This window comes from Salvelinus alpinus, chromosome 2 (assembly GCF_045679555.1).
Source record: "Salvelinus alpinus chromosome 2, SLU_Salpinus.1, whole genome shotgun sequence".
Taxonomy (NCBI): domain Eukaryota; kingdom Metazoa; phylum Chordata; class Actinopteri; order Salmoniformes; family Salmonidae; genus Salvelinus; species Salvelinus alpinus.
Window position 1 is genome coordinate 114,152,447 of NC_092087.1, and position 19,623 is coordinate 114,172,069.

A 19,623-nucleotide genomic window follows, 5' to 3' on the forward strand; every position below is an offset into this window, starting at 1 on the left:
AGAGAATAGCTACACTGTTTGTATTCGGTCATGCTTCCGGTCACCTTGCCCTGGTTAAAAGCAGTGGTTCGCGCTTTCAGTTTCACGCGAATGCTGCCGTCAATCCACGGTTTCTGGTTTGGGAATGTTTTTATCGTTGCTGTGGGTACGACATCGTCAATGCACTTCCTAATGAACTCGCTCACCGAATCAGCATATTCGTCAATATTGTTGTTGGACGCGATGCGGAACATATTCCAATCTGCGTGATCGAAGCAGTCTTGAAGCGTGGATTCAGATTGGTCGGACCAGCGTTGAACAGACCTGAGCGCGGGAGCTTGTTGTTTGAGTTTTTGTTTGTAGGCTGGAATCAACAAAATGGAGTCGTGGTCAGCTTTTCCGAAAGGGGGGCGGGGGAGGGCCTTATAAGCGTCGCGGAAATTAGTATAACAATGGTCTAGTGTTTTTCCAGCCCTGGTAGCACAATCGATATGCTGATAGAATTTAGGGAGTTTTGTTTTTAGATTAGCCTTGTTAAAATCCCCAGCTACGATGAATGCAGCCTCAGGGTGTGTGGTTTCCAGTTTACAAAGAGTCAGATAAAGTTCGTTCAGGGCCATCGATGTGTCTGCTTGGGGGGGAATGTATACGGCTGTGATTATGATTGACGAGAATTCCCTTGGTAGATAATGCGGTCGACATTTGATTGTGAGGAGTTCTAGATCAGGTGAACAGAACGACTTGAGTTCTTGTGTGTTGTTATGATGATCACACCACTTCTCGTTAATCATAAGGCATACCCCCCCGCCCCTCTTCTTACCGGAAAGATGTTTGTTTCTGTCGGCGCGGTGCATGAAGAAACCAGCTGGCTGCACCGACTCCGTTAGCGTCCCTTGAGTTAGCCATGTTTCCGTGAAGCAGAGCACGTTGCAATCCCTGATGTCTCTCTGGAATGCTACCCGTGCTCGGATTTCATCAACCTTATTGTCAAGAGACTGGACATTGGCGAGTAGTATGCTAGGGAGTGGAGCGCGATGTGCCCGTCTCCGAAGCCTGACCACGAGACCGCCACGTTTTCCCCTTTTTCGGCGTCGCACAGGGTCGCCGGCTGGGATCAGATCCATTGTATTGTGTGGAAGGCAGAACACTGGATCCGTTTCGGGAAAGTCATATTCCTGGTAGGAACGATGATGAGTTGACGTTAATCGTATATTCAGTAGTTCCTCCCGACTGTATGTAATGAAACCTAAGATTACCCGGGGTACCGATGTAAGAAATAACACGTAAAAAAACAAAATACTGCATATTTTCCAAGGAACACGAAGCGAGGCAGCCATCTCTTTTCGGCGCCGTCATCTCTTTTATAGGGAACCAGATCGTGAACACAACTAAGTTACTAAGTCTTTAGCCACACTGTATAGTTACACTGGTGAGTAAAAACTCATGCTTCCTACACTAACTTTTTGTCTGAACATTATAATATATATTTTACGTCACACTAGCGTCATTGTCTTAAAGTCGCACATCTCCATCGCAGTCAGAGGTTCAGACTGAGCGTTACCCACTCCAGTCAGCAGATGGCAGTGTGCGATATTAAGGCAATGCTGTTAGTGTGACGTATAATCTAGTGGACGGAACGCAATGCTGTTAGTGTGACGTATAATCTAGTGGACGGAACGCTTCTTTCAGCAGCAGCAACAGTTAGTCAGACACCTCTGTAGCTTGCTAGCCAAAATAGCCGAACCCATAAAGCTCTTTAGACGCTTTAGTGTATATTAGCCACTGTATTTTAAACCCTCGTCTGTCGTCTAGTTAGTTAGTTATCCTATTTCATTTCATATTTACGGTGTTGTTGTTATTATTCAGCTGGCGGGCTGGTTAAGTTAGCATTAGCCTAGCTAGCTAACATCTCCGACCATGAGTTCACTAAATTACTCTCTTCCTGCTGAAGAAGAGACGGTCTGCTGGACGGAGAAAGAAGCTCTCATCAAAGAGGAGGAGGAAGAGAATGATGTTACAATACAAAAACAAGTAGAGGGTGAGGCTGTTACAGGGAAAGAAGAAGAGAAAGACGTTACAGTGAAGGAAGAGGCGTTCAGAGTGAAAGAGGAGGGGGGTGTTCCAGTTAAAGATGAGGAGGATTCAGTTTTTGAAGTGAAAGCGGAGGATGGGGAGTTTACGGTCTCATCGGAAGAAGAGGAGGAGGAAACTGGATATCTGGGCCCGATTTCCCAAACGCAATTTAAGGCATCCAGTGGTTCTAAAGATGAACTTAGCCATAAGATGGTTTTGAGAAACCGGGCCGTGATTACCACTGGTAAGTACTGTCTTAAAAACAGAGGTACAAACTCTGCAGTTGTTGAACTGATGTTTGGTGTTAAAGGGGAAATCTGCAATTACCACATCCATATTTTGACTTTAAAATTATTTATTTTATAGTCATTGATTCTTGAAGAATATAACACATGCCTCATGAGCTTAGTTCAACTGTTGTACCACATCAGAACCCAAAATAAGCTTTTTTTACTCCAATGTCTAGAAACAATGTAAATCAACACTGTATAGCCTCAACATGGTTTAAACTATAATGTTGATATCATGGATGGTCAGTCCTTTCATCCATAGGTCTGTCTATGAATTTGAGAGTAGTTAAATGTCTCCAGGCCCATCATCATCTTATTACCAAAACAGTGGTGGAATGACTGCTGTGTTATTGTTTCAACTGCAGATTGGTTGATTGATGTGTGGCTTTTTAAAGGGACAACCTAGTATTTAAACAGCAACAAAATGGCTGCCAAGAGACTTGGTTTGGTAAACAGCTGAGGGATGGGGGCTGGAGAAATGTAACCACTCTCAAATTCATAGAGAAAGCTATTGTAGCAACCCTAACTCATTACCTAGCGACCTCGTCAAGAAGTTCAGACATCTTGGTGTAACAGTTATAAGGTGTTGGCTTGACAGTCACTGGACCCAGGTTTGAGTTCAGCTCAGGGCTTCCCCACGAATTCACTACACTATGAATACAAGGACTGGCCATGCATGATGTCATAATGATAGTTTAACCAGGTTTCTAGGATATATAGTATATTCTAGAATTCATCCATGATGTCATAGTGATAGTTTAACCAGGTTTCTAGGATATATAGTATGTTCTAGATTTCATCCATGATGTCATAATGATAGTTTAACCAGGTTTCTAGGATATATAGTATATTCTAGAATTCATCCATGATGTCATAATGATAGTTTAACCAGGTTTCTAGGATATATAGTATATTCTAGAATTCATCCATGATGTCATAATGATAGTTTAACCAGATTTCTAGGCTATATAGTATATTCTAGAATTGCCAGTGAAGATTTCCTGTGGAGGCTTATTATTAGAGCTGTTGATAAGTCATTGTATAATATTCAGCCATTTTTTTTTCATGCCTTTACATTAAAGGCAAGACATACCTAGATGCAATTACATTCATGAATTGGTTTGAAACCTTTGTTTTAAACCCTTCTCAAAGTTGGTGCCTTGACGGATTTGTAAAAAATGCTTTATCATGAAACACTTTTTTTAATTTATTTAAATGTAACCTTTATTTAACTAGGCAAGTCAGGTAAGAACAAATTCTTATTTACAATGACTGCCTACCCCGGACGATGCTGGGCCAATTGTGTGCCGCCCTATGGGACTCCCAATCACAGCCGGTTGTGATACAGTCTGGATTTGATCCAGGGTGTCTGTAGTGGCGCCTCAAGCACTGAGATGCAGTGTCCGCTGCGCCACTCGGGAGCCCCAAAATCATGTTCTAGTGCTGTCCCCAACTAAAATACATCTTGGTCAACCAAGAGTCATCTGTTCTTTCTACCAATCGCCCCATGTGTTTTTATAAAATCAAATATACGTACTGAATTTGTCTGATGCTTTAAGCATTCTGTTTGATCAAATAATTAAGACACACAAATGCCTCGAAGTCATAACTAGAGGGAGCCGGTCGTCAACACAACCCGACCAGAGGGAGCCGGTCGTCAACACAACCCGACCGGAGGGAGCCGCTCGTCAACACAACCCGACCGGAGGGAGCCGCTCGTCAACACAACCCGACCGGAGGGAGCCGGTCGTCAACACAACCCGACCGGAGGGAGCCGGTCGTCAACACAACCCGACCGGAGGGAGCCGGTCGTCAACACAACCCGACCGGAGGGAGCCGCTCGTCAACATAACCCGACCGGAGGGAGCCGGTCGTCAGCATAACCCGACCGGAGGGAGCCGGTCGTCAACATAACCCGACCGGAGGGAGCCGGTCGTCAACACAACCCGACCGGAGGGAGCCGGTCGTCAACATAACCCGACCGGAGGGAGCCGGTCGTCAACACAACCCGACCGGAGGGAGCCGGTCGTCAACACAACCCGACCGGGGGGAGCCGGTCGTCAACACAACCCGACCGGAGGGAGCCGGTCGTCAACACAACCCGACCGGAGGGAGCCGCTCGTCAACATAACCCGACCGGAGGGAGCCGGTCGTCAACACAACCCGACCGGAGGGAGCCGGTCGTCAACACAACCCGACCGGAGGGAGCCCCCTGTTCCCTCCTTCAGGGAACAGTAGTTCAAAAAGTGGGGTGTGGTCCCGTGTGGCTCAGTTGGTAGAGCATGGCGCTTGCAACGCCAGGGTTGTGGGTTCATTCCCCACGGGGGGACCAGGATGAATATGTATGAACTTTCCAATTTGTAAGTCGCTCTGGATAAGAGCGTCTGCTAAATGACTTAAATGTAAATGTGGGTATACCAGAAGATGTAATGATTGGAGAGTAGGGGGAGTGTCCAAAGTGGGGTATATATACTTGTGATGGTGAGAACATGTTTTTGTCTGAACTACGGCTGTAACGACCCTTTGGGAAGAATTAAACTTGGTTAAGCTTCTCTAGTGTCCGTGAGTTATTTATTCTGAAAAATTAGAACCTAACACTATACCTAGTTTTCCCTGAAGAAGGGAAACGAGGGGCAACACCTGTTTGGCCACACCCCTTCCTGGGTCGGTGAAGAGTGGTGTTAAATTTAAGGAATAAATCCGAGCCTCACACTCATCAACAGTGGAAGGCGGAGCTTCCAGCGAGGCGTGAATTTAATAGTATGTTGTAACTAGTTTCCCTCCTTCAGGGAACAGTAGTTATAGTCATAACGTTACGCTTGTCATATGATGAACTTCAACTTAAATATTGGATCTTGCTGTCGGACAATTTTTTTGTATTCTGAAATGCACTCGAACTACGTATCCTTTAGTGGCTCCTTGTGTTACGCTGGAAAACAGTTTTCATGGGCACAGAAACACTAAATAATTTCAGAGTTTGCTAAATCCAATGGTTTTTAACTGAGAGTCATCTTGTAATCAGATGGCGTAGCATTAAGACGTGTTTGTTGTAAATGGTTTGTTTTTTTCGCTTTTTTTGTATATATTGCAATATATTTAAATCTTTTTTAAATTAAATATACCTTCCGGCAACCCGCCTCACCCATTATGATACGAATCTGCTATTTCTTTTTTTTTAGACCTTATAGCTAGAACCTCCATCAGTAGCTAGCCATCAGAAGCTAACCAGCTAATTAGCTACTAGTTATTTAGTCATTGTTAGCCACTGCTAAAGGCCTTTACCTTTTTAGCTGAGACACCAGCCTCTTTTAGCCTGGATAACACCTGCCAGTCTGCACAGCGCGATATCAACCCTGAGCATATCGGACTGTTTTTCTCCACTACATCACCGTATTCCTGCCGTAAGCTCTGGACCATTACACCGGATAATCGCAGCTAGCTAGCTGCTACCGAGTGGCCCAGCCCCGAAGCTAGCCTTGAGCCAGGCCCATCTCCCGGCCTGCTCAGTGGACCCTATGATCACTCGGCTACACAGCTGATGTCTCCCAGACTCTTCACTAACACGATTAGAAGCCACTACATCACCGGATTCCTGCCGTAAGCTCTGGACCTTTGCACCAGATTGGCTATAGTGGCTAACGCCCTTGTCCCGAAGCTAGCACCAGTTAGCCTCGAGCCAGGTGCATCTCTCGACTAGCAAACAAATAACTCCAGCTACAATACCTCTTTTGCCAATTGGCCTGGACCCTTTGTCGACACAGACCCCGCCGATCCATCACAACTGGTCTGCCGACGCAATTCCGTCCGATGTGCCCTCAACCGTCCTTTGCCAGACGTCGGTGACGCCCTTGTCCCGAAGCTAGCACCAGTTAGCCTCGAGCCAGGCGCGGCTCCCGGCTAGCATAGTAACGACTACCTAACGGCTTCCCTGGTTCATATATTGCTGTTCACTGGACCTTATGATCACTTGGCTACATAGCTGTTCATTAGTCACGGTTCTCCATTTTGTTTATTTTGTTTATCTGTCGGCCCCAGCCTCGAACTCAGGCCCAGTGTGTAGTTAACTGACCCCCTCTGCCCATTCATTGCCATTTTACGTGTTGTTGTCTTAGCTGATTAACTGTTGTCTTACCCGTTGTTGTCTTAGCTAGCTCTCCCAATCAACACCTGTGATTGCTTTATGTCTCACTTTATGTCTCTCTAATGTCAATATGCCTTGTATACTGTTGTTTAGTTATCATTGTTTTATTTTACTGTGGAGCCCCTAGTCCCACTCAACATGCTTCAGAGAGCTCTTTTGTCCCACCTCCCACACTTGCAGTGACCTCGCCTAGCATAACTTCAGAGATGCAACCTCTCTTATCGTCACTCAATGCCTAGGTTTACCTCCACTGTACTCGCACCCTACCATACCCCTATCTGTACATTATGCCTTGAATCTATCCTACCACGCCCAGAAATCTGCTCCTTTTATTCTCTGTTCACAACGCACTAGACGAACAGTTCTGATAGCCTTTAGCCGTACCCTCATTCTACTCCTCTGTTCCTCGGGTGATGTAGAGGTTAACTCAGGCCCTGTGTGTCCCCAGGCACTCTCATTTGTTGACTTCAATATTCGAAAAAGCCTTGGTTTCATGCATGTTGACATCAGAAGCCTCCTCCCTAAGTTTGTTTTACTCACTGCTTTAGCACACCCTGCCAACTTTAATGTCCTTGCCGTGTCTGAATCCTGGCTTAGGAAGGCCACCAAAAATTCTGAAATCTCAATACCCAACTACAACATTTTCCGTCAAGATAGAACTGTCAAAAAGAGAGTTGCAATCTACTGCAGAGATGGCCTGCAAAGTTGTATCATACTTTCCAGTCCATGCCCAAACAGTTCGAGCTTCTAATTTTAAAAATGAATCTTTCCAGAAATAGTCTCTCACTGTTTCCACCTGTTATAGACCCCCCTCGGCTCCCAGCTGTGCCCTGGACACCATATGTGAATTGATTGCCCCCTCCATCTATCTTCAGAGTCCGTTCTATTAGGTGACCTAAACTGGGATATGCTTAACACCCCGGCCGTCCTACAATCCAAGCTAGATGCCCTCAATCTCACACAAATTATCAAGGAACCCACCAGGTACAACCCTAAATCCGTAAACATGGGCATCCTCATAGATATTATCCTGACCAACTTGCCCTCCAAATACACCTCTGCTGTTTTCAATCAGGATCTCAGCGATCACTGCCTCATTGCCTGCATCCGTTATGGGTCCGCGGTCAAACGACCACCCCTCATCACTGTCAAACGCTCCCTCAAACACTTCTGCAAGCAGGCCTTTCTAATCGACCTGGCCCGGGTATCTTGGAAGGATTTTGACCTCATCCCATCAGTAGAGGATGCCTGGTTGTTCTTTAAAAGTAATTTCCTCACCACCTTAAATAAGCATGCCCCTTTCAAAAAATGTGTAACTAAGAACAGATATTGCCCTTGGTTCACTCCAGACCTGACTGCCCTCGACCAGCACAAAAACATCCTGTGGCGTACTGCACGAGCATCGAATAGTTCCTGCGATATGCAACTTTTCAGATAAGTCAGGAACCAATACACACAGTCAGTTAAGAAAGCAAAGGCTAGCTTTTTCAAACAGAAATTTGCATCCTGTAGCTCTAACTCCAAAAAGTTTTGGGACACTGTAAAGTCCATGGAGAACAAGAGCACCTCATCCCAGCTGCCCACTGCACTGAGGCTAGGAAACACTGTCACCACCGATAACTCCACGATAATCGAGAATTTCAATAAGCATTTTTCTACGCCTTGGCATGCTTTGCCAGGCACCCTCAACAGCAACCCGCCAAAGCCCCCACCATTTCTCCTTTACCCAAATCCAGATAGCTAATGTTCAGAAAGAGCTGCAACATCTGGACCCCTACAAATCAGCCGGGCTAGACAGTCTGGACCTTCTCTTTCTAAAATTATCTGCCAAAATTGTTGCAACCCCTATTACTAGTCTGTTCAACCTCTCTTTCGTATCATCTGAGATTCCCAAAGATTGGAAAGCTGCCGCGGTCATCCCCCTCTTCAAAGGGGGTGACACTCTAGACCCAAACTGTTGCAGATCTATATCCATCCTGCCCTGCCTTTCTAAGGTCTTCGAAAGCCAAGTTAACAAACAGATTACCAACCATTTCGAATCCCACCGTACCTTCTCCGCTATGCAATCTGGTTTCAGAGCTGGTCATGGGTGCACCTCAGCCACGCTCAAGGTCCTAAACGATATCATTAACCGCCATCGATAAAGACAGTACTGTGCAGCCGTCTTCATCGACCTGGCCAAGGCTTTCGACTCTGTTAATCACCGTATTCTTATCGGCAGGCTCAACCGCCTTGGTTTCTCAAAAGACTGTTTCGCCTGGTTCACCAAATACTTCTCTGACAGAATTCAGTCAAATCGGAGACTCGCCTGGTTCACCAACTAACAAACTAACAAACCTCCAGACGAGATGCCATACAACACTCCTTCTGTGGCCTCCAACTGCTCTTAAAAGCAAGTAAAACTAAATGCATGCTCTTCAACCGATCGCTGCCCGCACCCGGCCACCCGACAAGCATCACTACTCTGGACAGTTCTGACTTAGAATATGTGGACAACTACAAATACCTAGGTGTCTGGTTAGACTGTAAACTCTCCTTCCAGACTCACAGTAAGCATCTCCAATCCAAATTGTTATCTAGAATTGGCTTCCTATTTCGCAACAAAGCCTCCTTCACGCTGCAAAACACCCTCGTAAAACGGATCGGCGATGTCATTTACAAAATAGCCTCCAACACTCTACTCAGCAAATTGGATGCAGTCTATCACAGTGCCATCCGATTTGTCACTAAAGCCCCATATACCACCCACCACTGCGACCTGTACGCTCTTGTTGGCTGACCCTCGCTAAATATTCGACGCCAAAACAATTGGCTCCAGGTCATCTATAAGTCTTTGCTAGGTAAAGCTCCGCCTTATCTCAGTTCACTGGTCACCATAGCAACACCCACCCGTAGCACGCGCTCCAGCACGTATATCTCACAGTTCATCCCCAAAGCCAACACCTCCTTTGGCCGCCTTTCCTTCGAGTTCTCTGCTGCCAATGACTGGAAAGAATTGCAAAAATCGCTGAAGTTGGAGACTTATATCTCCCTCATTAACTTTAAGCATCAGCTATCTGAGCAGCTTACCGATCGCTGCAGCTGTACACAGCCCATCTGTAAGTAGCCCATCCAATTGCCTACCTCGTCCCCATGTTTTTTACTTTTTTTGCTCTTTTGCACACCAGTATTTCTACTTGCACATCATCATCTGCACATCTATCACTCCAGTGTTAATTTGTTAAATTGTAATTACTTCGCTACTATGGCCTATTTATTGCCTTACCTCCTTACTCCATCACACTGTATATAGATTTTTCTATTGTGTTATTGACTGTACTTTTGTTTATCCCACGTGTAACGATGCGTTGTTTTTGCTTTGCTTTATCTTGGCCAGGTTGCAGTTGTAAATGAGAACTTGTTCTCAACTGACCTACCTGGTTAAACTATCTTTATGTTCATTATATATAACATATCATTATGTTAAATAAAAAAATAAAATAATAATAAACATAACTTTATTGACAACACCCAAGTGGATACTGTCATTAACGCGGTTCTTCAATAATTACACATAATTCTTAATACTGTAGCTGTTTAGTTACAGTCACATGTTCAACTATCATCAGCTGATCCAGGAAATAATTTTCTGAATGACAGTCACATGACAAACATCACAACATGCAACAACAACCAAAGTGCTTCTTCATTCATTACTCTGGTAAAGACAGTTATGCCGTGCTCCACGTTGGATCCAACATCCCTAACAAATTGATGTTTGTAATGTTATTGTTTGCTTGATTTACTCTAGGGTCTCGTTAGTCTGTTTGGACACAGATACTTTTGCTCATAATGTGTAGAGAACTGTTCCTTGATGGATAGGCTATTGTACAACACACAGAGCTATTTTCCTTTATTTGTTGTTAGGTGAAGTTATGGGTCCTACAGTAGGTCTATGTTATTGTTATGGGTCCTACAGTATGTCTGTTATTGTTATGGGTCCTACAGTAGGTCTATGTTATTGTTAGGTGAAGTTATGGGTCCTACAGTAGGTCTGTTATTGTTTTGGGTCCTACAGTAGGTCTATGTTATTGTTAGGTGAAGTTATGGGTCCTACAGTAGGTCTATGTTATTGTTATGGGTCCTACAGTAGGTCTATGTTGTTGTTAGGTGAAGTTTTGGGTCCTACAGTAGGTCTATGTTGTTGTTAGGTGAAGTTTTGGGTCCTACAGTAGGTCTATGTATGTCATGCAACAACAACCAAAGTGCTTCTTCGTTCATTACAGGTATATTTGTTGTTAGGTGAAGTTATGGGCCAATTTGGCAAACCGTGTACAAACCCTCATTGTCAGGTTGATGGAAAAGACAAAGAGCATTTTACTGGTTGAAGTGTTTTTTAAATACAGCGGTTGATTTGCGATGATGACACAAACATTATATTAAGCAGGTTATTCAAGCGAGCCTTATAATTATAATCCAAAGTAGTGTGAAATGCACTCATATTCAACCTGGAAATGGAGGTTACTCCCCTGAGTTTTCCCCCATTCACATTCAGAATACATTGTGAAAAACTAAAATCTTTGCTCACCATTTTTGCTCCAGGCAGATATACTACATCCATAAATAGTGGTTTCCTCATTAGCAGATATACAACATCCATAACTAGTGGTTTCCTCATTAGCAGATATACTACATCCATAACTAGTGGTTTCCTCATTACCAGATATACTACATCCATAACTAGTGGTTTCCTCATTACCAGATATACTACATCCATAACTAGTGGTTTCCTCATTACCAGATATACTACATCCATAACTAGTGGTTTCCTCATTAGCAGATATACTACATCCATAACTAGTGGTTTCCTCATTACCAGATATACTACATCCATAACTAGTGGTTTCCTCATTACCAGATATACTACATCCATAACTAGTGGTTTCCTCATTACCAGATATACTACATCCATAACTAGTGGTTTCCTCATTAGCAGATATACTACATCCATAACTAGTGGTTTCCTCATTACCAGATATACTACATCCATAACTAGTGGTTTCCTCATTACCAGATATACTACATCCATAACTAGTGGTTTCCTCATTACCAGATATACTACATCCATAACTAGTGGTTTCCTCATTAGCAGATATACTACATCCATAACTAGTGGTTTCCTCATTACCAGATATACTACATCCATAACTAGTGGTTTCCTCATTAGCAGATATACTACATCCATAACTAGTGGTTTCCTCATTACCAGATATACTACATCCATAACTAGTGGTTTCCTCATTAGCAGATATACTACATCCATAACTAGTGGTTTCCTCATTAGCAGATATACTACATCCATAACTAGTGGTTTCCTCATTACCAGATATACTACATCCATAACTAGTGGTTTCCTCATTAGCAGATATACTACATCCATAACTAGTGGTTTCCTCATTACCAGATATACTACATCCATAACTAGTGGTTTCCTCATTAGCAGATATACTACATCCATAACTAGAGGTTTCCTCATTACCAGATATACTACATCCATAACTAGTGGTTTCCTCATTAGCAGATATACTACATCCATAACTAGTGGTTTCCTCATTAGCAGATATACTACATCCATAACTAGAGGTTTCCTCATTACCAGATATACTACGTCCATAACTAGTGGTTTCCTCATTAGCAGATATACTACATCCATAACTAGTGGTTTCCTCATTAGCAGATATACTACATCCATAACTAGTGGTTTCCTCATTAGCAGATATACTACATCCATAACTAGTGGTTTCCACATTACCGGATATACTACATCCATAACTAGTGGTTTCCTCATTAGCAGATATACTACATCCATAACTAGTGGTTTCCTCATTAGCAGGGAGGAGTTTCTACAACCAGATTGTTTGTGCATTGCCACAATTTCAGCAAACGCAGAAAAGGGCCTATAACTTCTTCGGGGGCAGCATTTTCACTTTTGGATAAATAGCGTGCCCAATTTCAACTTCCTTCTACTCATCCCCAGAATATAAAATATGCATATTATTAGTATTATTAGATTTGGATAGAAAACACTCTGAAGTTTCTAAAACTGTTTGAATCATGTCTGTGAGCATAACAGAAGAAACCCTGAGGACAAACCATTCATATTTTTTATTATTTTGAGGTCACTGTCTTTTCAATGAGTTTCATTGGGAAACCAGATTTCTAAGGGACTTGTTTGTAGTTCCTACCACTTCCACTGGATGTCACCAGTCTTTCGAAATTGGTTGAGGTTATTCCTTTGTGTAATGAAGAAGTACGGCCATAGTAAAGGAGGGTCACTTGAAGTAAATTGTTTGAGAGAGGCACATTACCAAAAAAGTTGCGTCAGTTTGTTTTCTTTTTGTATTGAACACAGATCATCCCGTCTTCAATTTGATCAATTTATTAATGTTTAAAAATACCTAACGTTGTATTACAAAAGTAGTTTGAAATGTTTTGGTAAAGTTTCCTTGTAACTTTTGATATATTTTGTAGTAACGTTGCGCAAGTTGGAAGCTGTGTTTTTCTGGATGAAACGTGCCAAATAAATTGACATTTTGGATATATATCGACGGAATTAATCGAACAAAAGGACCATTTGTGATGTTTGTGGGACATATTGGAGTGCCAACAAAAGAATTTCGTCAAAGGTAAGGCATGAATTATATTTTTATTTCTGCGTTTTGTGTCGTGCCTGCAGTGTTGAAATATGCTACTCTCTTTGTTTACTGTTGTAAACAGATAATAGCATCTTATGCTTTCACCGAAAAGCCTTTTTGAAATCTGACATGTTGGCTGGATTCACAACGAGTGTAGCTTTAATTTGGTATCTTAAATGTGTGATTTAATGAAAGTTTGATCTTTATATCATTTTATTTGAATATGGAGCTCTGTATTTTCCCTGGCTATTGGCCAGGTGGGACGATTGCGTCCCACCTACCCCAGAGAGGTTAAGACAATTGTCGAATAATTTTAACATTCATTACAGACATCAATTGTTGTACAACATCATGGCTACGCTGTTGACATCACCTTTTACAGTGGATTACTGCTGTTGTGGGCCTTTAATCATCTGTCTGACTTTGTTGTTCACACAGGAGAGATAAGGGACTATCGTGGATCCTCTGGGGAGCCTCAACAACCTCATGATGCTGAAGAGGCAGAGAAGAGTCTCTCCAGATCAGAACACTTCAAGAAACACCAGCAGAGATCCACAGGGAAGAGAACTCACTGCTGCTCTGACTGTGGGAAGAGATTCACCTCATCAGGCATTAAAATTCATCAGAGAACACACACAGGAGAGAAACCTTATAGCTGTGGTCAATGTGGGAAGAGATGTACTACATCTGTCCATCTGACTCTACACCAGAGAATACACACAGGAGAGAAACCTTACAGCTGTGGTCAATGTGGGAAGAGTTTTTTTCAATCTAGTGATCTAAAAGTGCACCAGAGAACACACACAGGAGAGAAACCTTATAGCTGTGGTCAATGTGGGAAGAGTTTTACTACATCTAGCCATCTGACTCGACACCAGAGAACACACACAGGAGAGAAACCTTACAGCTGTGGTCAATGTGGGAAGAGTTTTACTACATCTAGCAATCTGACTCTACACCAGAGAACACACACAGGAGAGAAACCTTACAGCTGTGGTCAATGTGGGAAGAGTTTTACTACATATGGCCAGGTTACATTACACCAGAGAACACACACAGGAGAGAATCCGTATAGCTGTGGTCAATGTGGGAAGAGTTTTGGTCGATCTGGCCAGCTGACATTACACCAGAGAATACACACAGGAGAGAAACCTTACAGCTGTGGTCAATGTGGGAAGAGTTTTACTACATCTAGCAATCTGACTCTACACCAGAGAATACACACAGGAGAGAAACCTTACAGCTGTCGTCAATGTGGGAAGAGTTTTACTACATCTAGCAATCTGACTCTACACCAGAGAATACACACAGGAGAGAAACCGTATAGCTGTGGTCAATGTGGGAAGAATTTTGGTCGATCTGGCCAGCTGACATTACACCAGAGAATACACACAGGAGAGAAACCTTATAGCTGACAAGAGACAAAGATCTCTGATCAAAGGAGTTATTTCGTGATATCAATGAAATGATGTCACAATGTAGAATGTTTTAACATTGAAGTATGAGTATTTTAATGATGTCACAATGTAGAACCCTAAACGTTTGTCCCCTGTTCTATTGATTTCAACATGATATGGATATTAGCCTCAGGGGGAAAATCAAGGCTCTGAAATGGAAGAATACTATTTATGTGATTTAAAAAAAAAAGTGACTAACACAAAAAGAGTTTTGTTACACTTACCATGTTGGTGACCCACTTGAATCAAAATGCAACACTTCAAAATGTAGCTAGCTGTTTTCTACAAGTTGTCCTCTAACCAGGGATGTACACATTACTCCCAGATTCCGTGTGATTTTTGAGCTGTTAGTTTTAACAGGACGTGCAACCTCATCTCCCTCTTCTCGGCACAATTGATTTTAACATGATATCGTTGAGTGATGACAGAATGTAGCTGACTGTCTTCTGCAGGTTGTCCTCTTATCAGTGAGGTTAAAGATATCTCCAATTTCCATGTTTTTTTTGTTGTTGTGTTAGTTTCAACAGCACGTACAACCTAATTTCCCCCCTAATCGATATCAGTGATTTATTGCTACTTGTCAAAACAACAGCGTTTTTGGTGCGTGTGCAGTTTATAAGGAGCTTGTTTATATAAGTAATATGATTATTGTGGCAGATGTTTGTGTATATAGCACATTTTACATTTAGGTTTTCAATTTATTAAAAAATACAATTATTGTGAGAGATGTTTGTGTATATACCACATGTTAGGTTTTCAATTGATCCCAAACTGTTTCTGCATATTGGTTATTGATTTGTCACAAAACAAACTGTGTTTTGACATTGGGCTATCCCACCTAGCAAAATGTAATTGAAAATCCGACTATGCAATCAAATATTTCATATTTACATTTCATGTAACATTTACTAATTATATGATATTTATTCATGCAACCAACTGACAATTTTTGGGTACAATTATATTGACATTGTTGCCCTGTTTTTAGAATATCAGGGTTAATTCTCTCGTGCCAATCCAAATGTACTAGAGCATGACATTGGGTACTGGGCCCTGATCCAACAACATGCCTATCTAGTGAACCCTGAAAAGAGAGAGGCTCCGCAGTGAGGTGGAAAGTTACTACGGATATTGCAGGAGTTTCCTCTTGAAATCAGACATGTCCGTGGTGAGAACAACCTGGTTGCTGATTGTCTCAAGGGGGACAGTCAAAATGTTTTGTGTTTTGTGTTTAGCCAGTGCATTGCCATGGATCACAGTTTATTTTTACTGCACGTTTTTCCGTATTGGAGATGAGTTTTGTTTGGGCTCGTTCCAAGGGGACGAGAGTTCTAGAAGCTAGTCAGTTTTAGGAAGACGAGAGTTCTAGAAGCTGGTGAGTTCTAGAAGCTATAGAAAGAAAAATCTTTGTGGGAATAATAAAAATTAAATATTGTTTTTAATTGTTGTTTGCCAGTAGACAGACACCATGTTTATGTTGGTGACGGTGAAGCATTGTAGTTGATTATAATGTGAAATGGAAGTTGTTTTCTGTTGTTGGTGAGCAAACTCTTAAGGTGTTAGTTAGTCTTTGGTTTTTCCATTTATGTTTTGAGGTTGGACTTTAGCTCGTTAGCACGTAGGATGCACTGATAAGTGTCACCTCGTTAGTCAGTATGTGTTACACCTGTGCTGGCTTGTCCAGCTCGTTAGTGGGAAGGTGTTTCACCTGAGCTGCTCCAGGTTCTATTTAAGAGTGTCTGGCCCAGTGCTCCAGTTGTCTTGATAGATGTGGAGAGTCAACACCTTTAGTTGCTCCACCTTTTTGGTTTGCTTCCCGTCTTTAAGTTTGGTGTGGGTTTTTCTTTTGTTTGCCTCTTCTTTGGCAGATTTAGTGGGTCTCATGGTTGGTGTCTTTTAGGTCCCAGTTGTTGTTACTAGTCAACTTTCAGTGGACACCCCCATAGTGTCTTTGAGAACCCCTCCTAAAAAACAAACTTATTTTGGGTTGGATATTTCATCCAATTAGTGTTTTAATCAATGGCATTTCCTTAGAATGCCCATTTGTCTTTCAGTTGTTAATCTTGTTTTTTTTATCCTGTTATTTTTGTGTACTAAATATTTCTGTTTTTTCATTGTTTTCTCCTGTGAAGCCATTGTGTTGCATCCATGTCTGAAATGTGCTGTATAAATAAAGCTTGATTTGATTTCAACAAATGAACCCAATGACTGACCAATCAACAGACTCTTGGTCCATCTTAGTATGAAAATCAGTATCAATCCCACTTTTCAAGCCTGCTGAAGGCGTGGTGGAGTAGTACACACTACTCCCGGCTCTACCAGGGGCTTGAGGTGGTCTCCCACAGCTCTGCTGGTGGAGTGGTAAACACCACCCCCGGCTCTACCAGGGGCTTGAGGTGGTCTCCCACAGCTCTGCTTATGTCATGTTCTGTGGCCTTGACATTCCATTTCTTGACTGCCCCTGCAACACAGAGAGAAACACATTTAGTCATATTATATAAAACACTCAAAGTAATGGATATGTAGCATCTATGGCCTCAGTAACACCTGGCACCTAAATGTGACTTCTGTCATCTGATCACTCCAAGCTGCATTAGGTTCAGATCTACCAGGATGGGCCTTTGACATAGTCTGGATGCAGTCAGGCCACTGAATATGCATCAGCAATGTAAAGAGATGGGGTGAATGAGTGGGGAAAAGTACATTTGACACAAATGACCTTCATAGAACAAATGTTTGTGTCTGAGGGGAAATTAACTTTCATACAGCCAAAAGGGGTGAGAAATTACACCAATATCAGTGGACAATTTGCACTAATGTAAATAAACATGGATTATGGAACATGTTCTCGTTTGCTGACGTGATGAACCGCTAAGGGGACACAAATATTTGCCATCTAAACCAGGTGTGACCTCTCACCTCTCTGGCTGTAGAAGTGTTCTTCCTAACCAGTCCCTCAACAGCTCTCTGACTGAGCTCCACCCTCACTGGGTCTTCAGAGGAGAGGAAGGCTGAGGAAGGATGGAAGGATGAATGGATCAGTCAGTCAATAAAGTGTAGAGCTGCTGTCTATGCTGTCTGACAAAATCACTATTTTAGTAGTTCATTAAAGTAAATAAGGCTTTATGACTGCTGAATAAAAACTATCAATCACTTAGATCATGTATTTTCAGGTAGAGATACATCCTTGGGACGTCCCTAGCATATTGAAGTTGACATTTAAATGGTTAAGGTTAGGGTTTAGGGTAGGGATGTCTCAAGGATCCCGGATAGCATTGACCATTGTGCATTCTTCGGTCTCTTTTACATAGCAGGTGATGGGTTCTAACTTCTGAACTTGAAAATATTAAATATCCTTATTATGTGAAATTGAATGAAACAATAATGTATGTTGATGCTAATATGATGTACAATATTCCATGATGTTTCTATATGATAACAATAGAGTAATATATTTAATATGATGTACAATATTCCATGATATTTCTATATGATAACAATACCGTAATATATTTAATATAATGTACAATATTCCATAATGTTTCTATATGATAACAATACCGTAATATATTTAATATGCCATATACTATTTTTTAACAGTTTCACTAATACATTTTTATTAACTTAATTATTATGATTCATCGTCAGTTCACCGTCTCACCTCATACTGTATTGGAGCAGCAGCAGCTAACTGCCCAGTTCAACATCAGTTCACCGTCTCACCTCATACTGTATTGGAGCAGCAGCAGCTAAATGCCCAGTTCAACATCAGTTCACCGTCTCACCTCAGCTGACTTGGTCGTTGATGCTAATCATCATGTGTTGAATCTGAGAGTAAATAGAGCCGACTACAACTCTAAAAATGAAGGGTTCAACTGGAGTTGTTCTCAGATCCCCTAAGAACCGTAGGGTTCTTGGTCAATGAAAAACAGCCCCAAAAGGTTCTTCAAAGAACTTGTTAGAAGGTGGGTTCATCGAGGAACCTCCGTTGTTGCTGGACTTCTTCCGGGAACTTCGCAATTACAACTGAAAACGATGGTGGCAAGTTTGGATGCGACAACAAGTTAAAAAGGTTAAGTTGGGTTGATGTTTGGCTCTGAATATGTCTCGAAATAATTTATTATAATAATAATATAACATAATAATGAATAACGAAGACAATTCTGGTTGTCTGTGAATAGCTTCCATAACGTTACTATAGCTAATTACCGTAAATATTAGAAAGCCGGGTTTGACCGTCGGCATTGTATGAGCTACAGTACAGTACCGTTATCTAGCTAACTAACGTTATGTCCTAACTAGGCACAACTAGGTTTGGATTATTTCCCTGAACTATATTCTTTCCCATATATATTGTATATCGTTTCCATAAAGCCAACATGGCTTTACACTCATTAACGTACGTTTCCAATCTAGAGCAGTTCTCACTTTTGTGAGAATGAACTAGCTAACGTTAACTAACTAACTAAGGACGGTGACCTGTCCAGACGAGATGTTACAACGAACTGAATCGTCAATGGAGGTCTTCCTCTTTATATAGCCTGCTACAGCATGCAATACTATTAACTCACAAGGGGGCATAACGTTACATGTACAATACTATCCAATTTTGGAAACGTTACATGTACAATACTGTCCCATTTTGGAAACGTTACATGGACAATACTATCCCATTTTGGAAACGTTACATGGACAATACTATCCCATTTTGGAAACGTTACATGGACAATACTATCCTATTTTGGAAACGTTACATGGACAATACTATCCCATTTTGGAAACGTTACATGGACAATACTATCCCATTTTGGAAACGTTACATGGACAATACTCTCCCATTTTGGAAACGTTACATGGACAATACTATCCCATTTTGGAAACGTTACATGGACAATACTATCCCATTTTGGAAACGTTACATGTACGCCCCCTTGTGGAGGTAAATTAATATCTTAGATGGTAGCTGTAGATGGGATTCAAATGCATAATGGTATTAATACAGTGTCTAG

General features: G+C 42.0%; 2 protein-coding genes across 2 annotated transcripts in view; one reads left to right on the forward strand and one right to left on the reverse strand.

Annotated features, from left to right (window-relative positions):
* LOC139548844 (zinc finger protein 180-like) overlaps positions 1 to 16,819 on the forward strand; it is a 274,302-nt gene extending 257,483 nt beyond the window's left edge. The window contains exon 2 of the mRNA XM_071358741.1: positions 13,596 to 16,819. Coding sequence (XP_071214842.1) covers positions 13,596 to 14,572 — 977 coding nt within the window. The 3' untranslated portion in view covers positions 14,573 to 16,819. The remainder of the gene's footprint in view (positions 1 to 13,595) is intronic.
* The window catches only part of LOC139549976 (parathymosin-like), a 253,145-nt gene that overhangs the window by 61,554 nt on the left and 171,968 nt on the right, over positions 1 to 19,623 (reverse strand). The window lies entirely within an intron of this gene.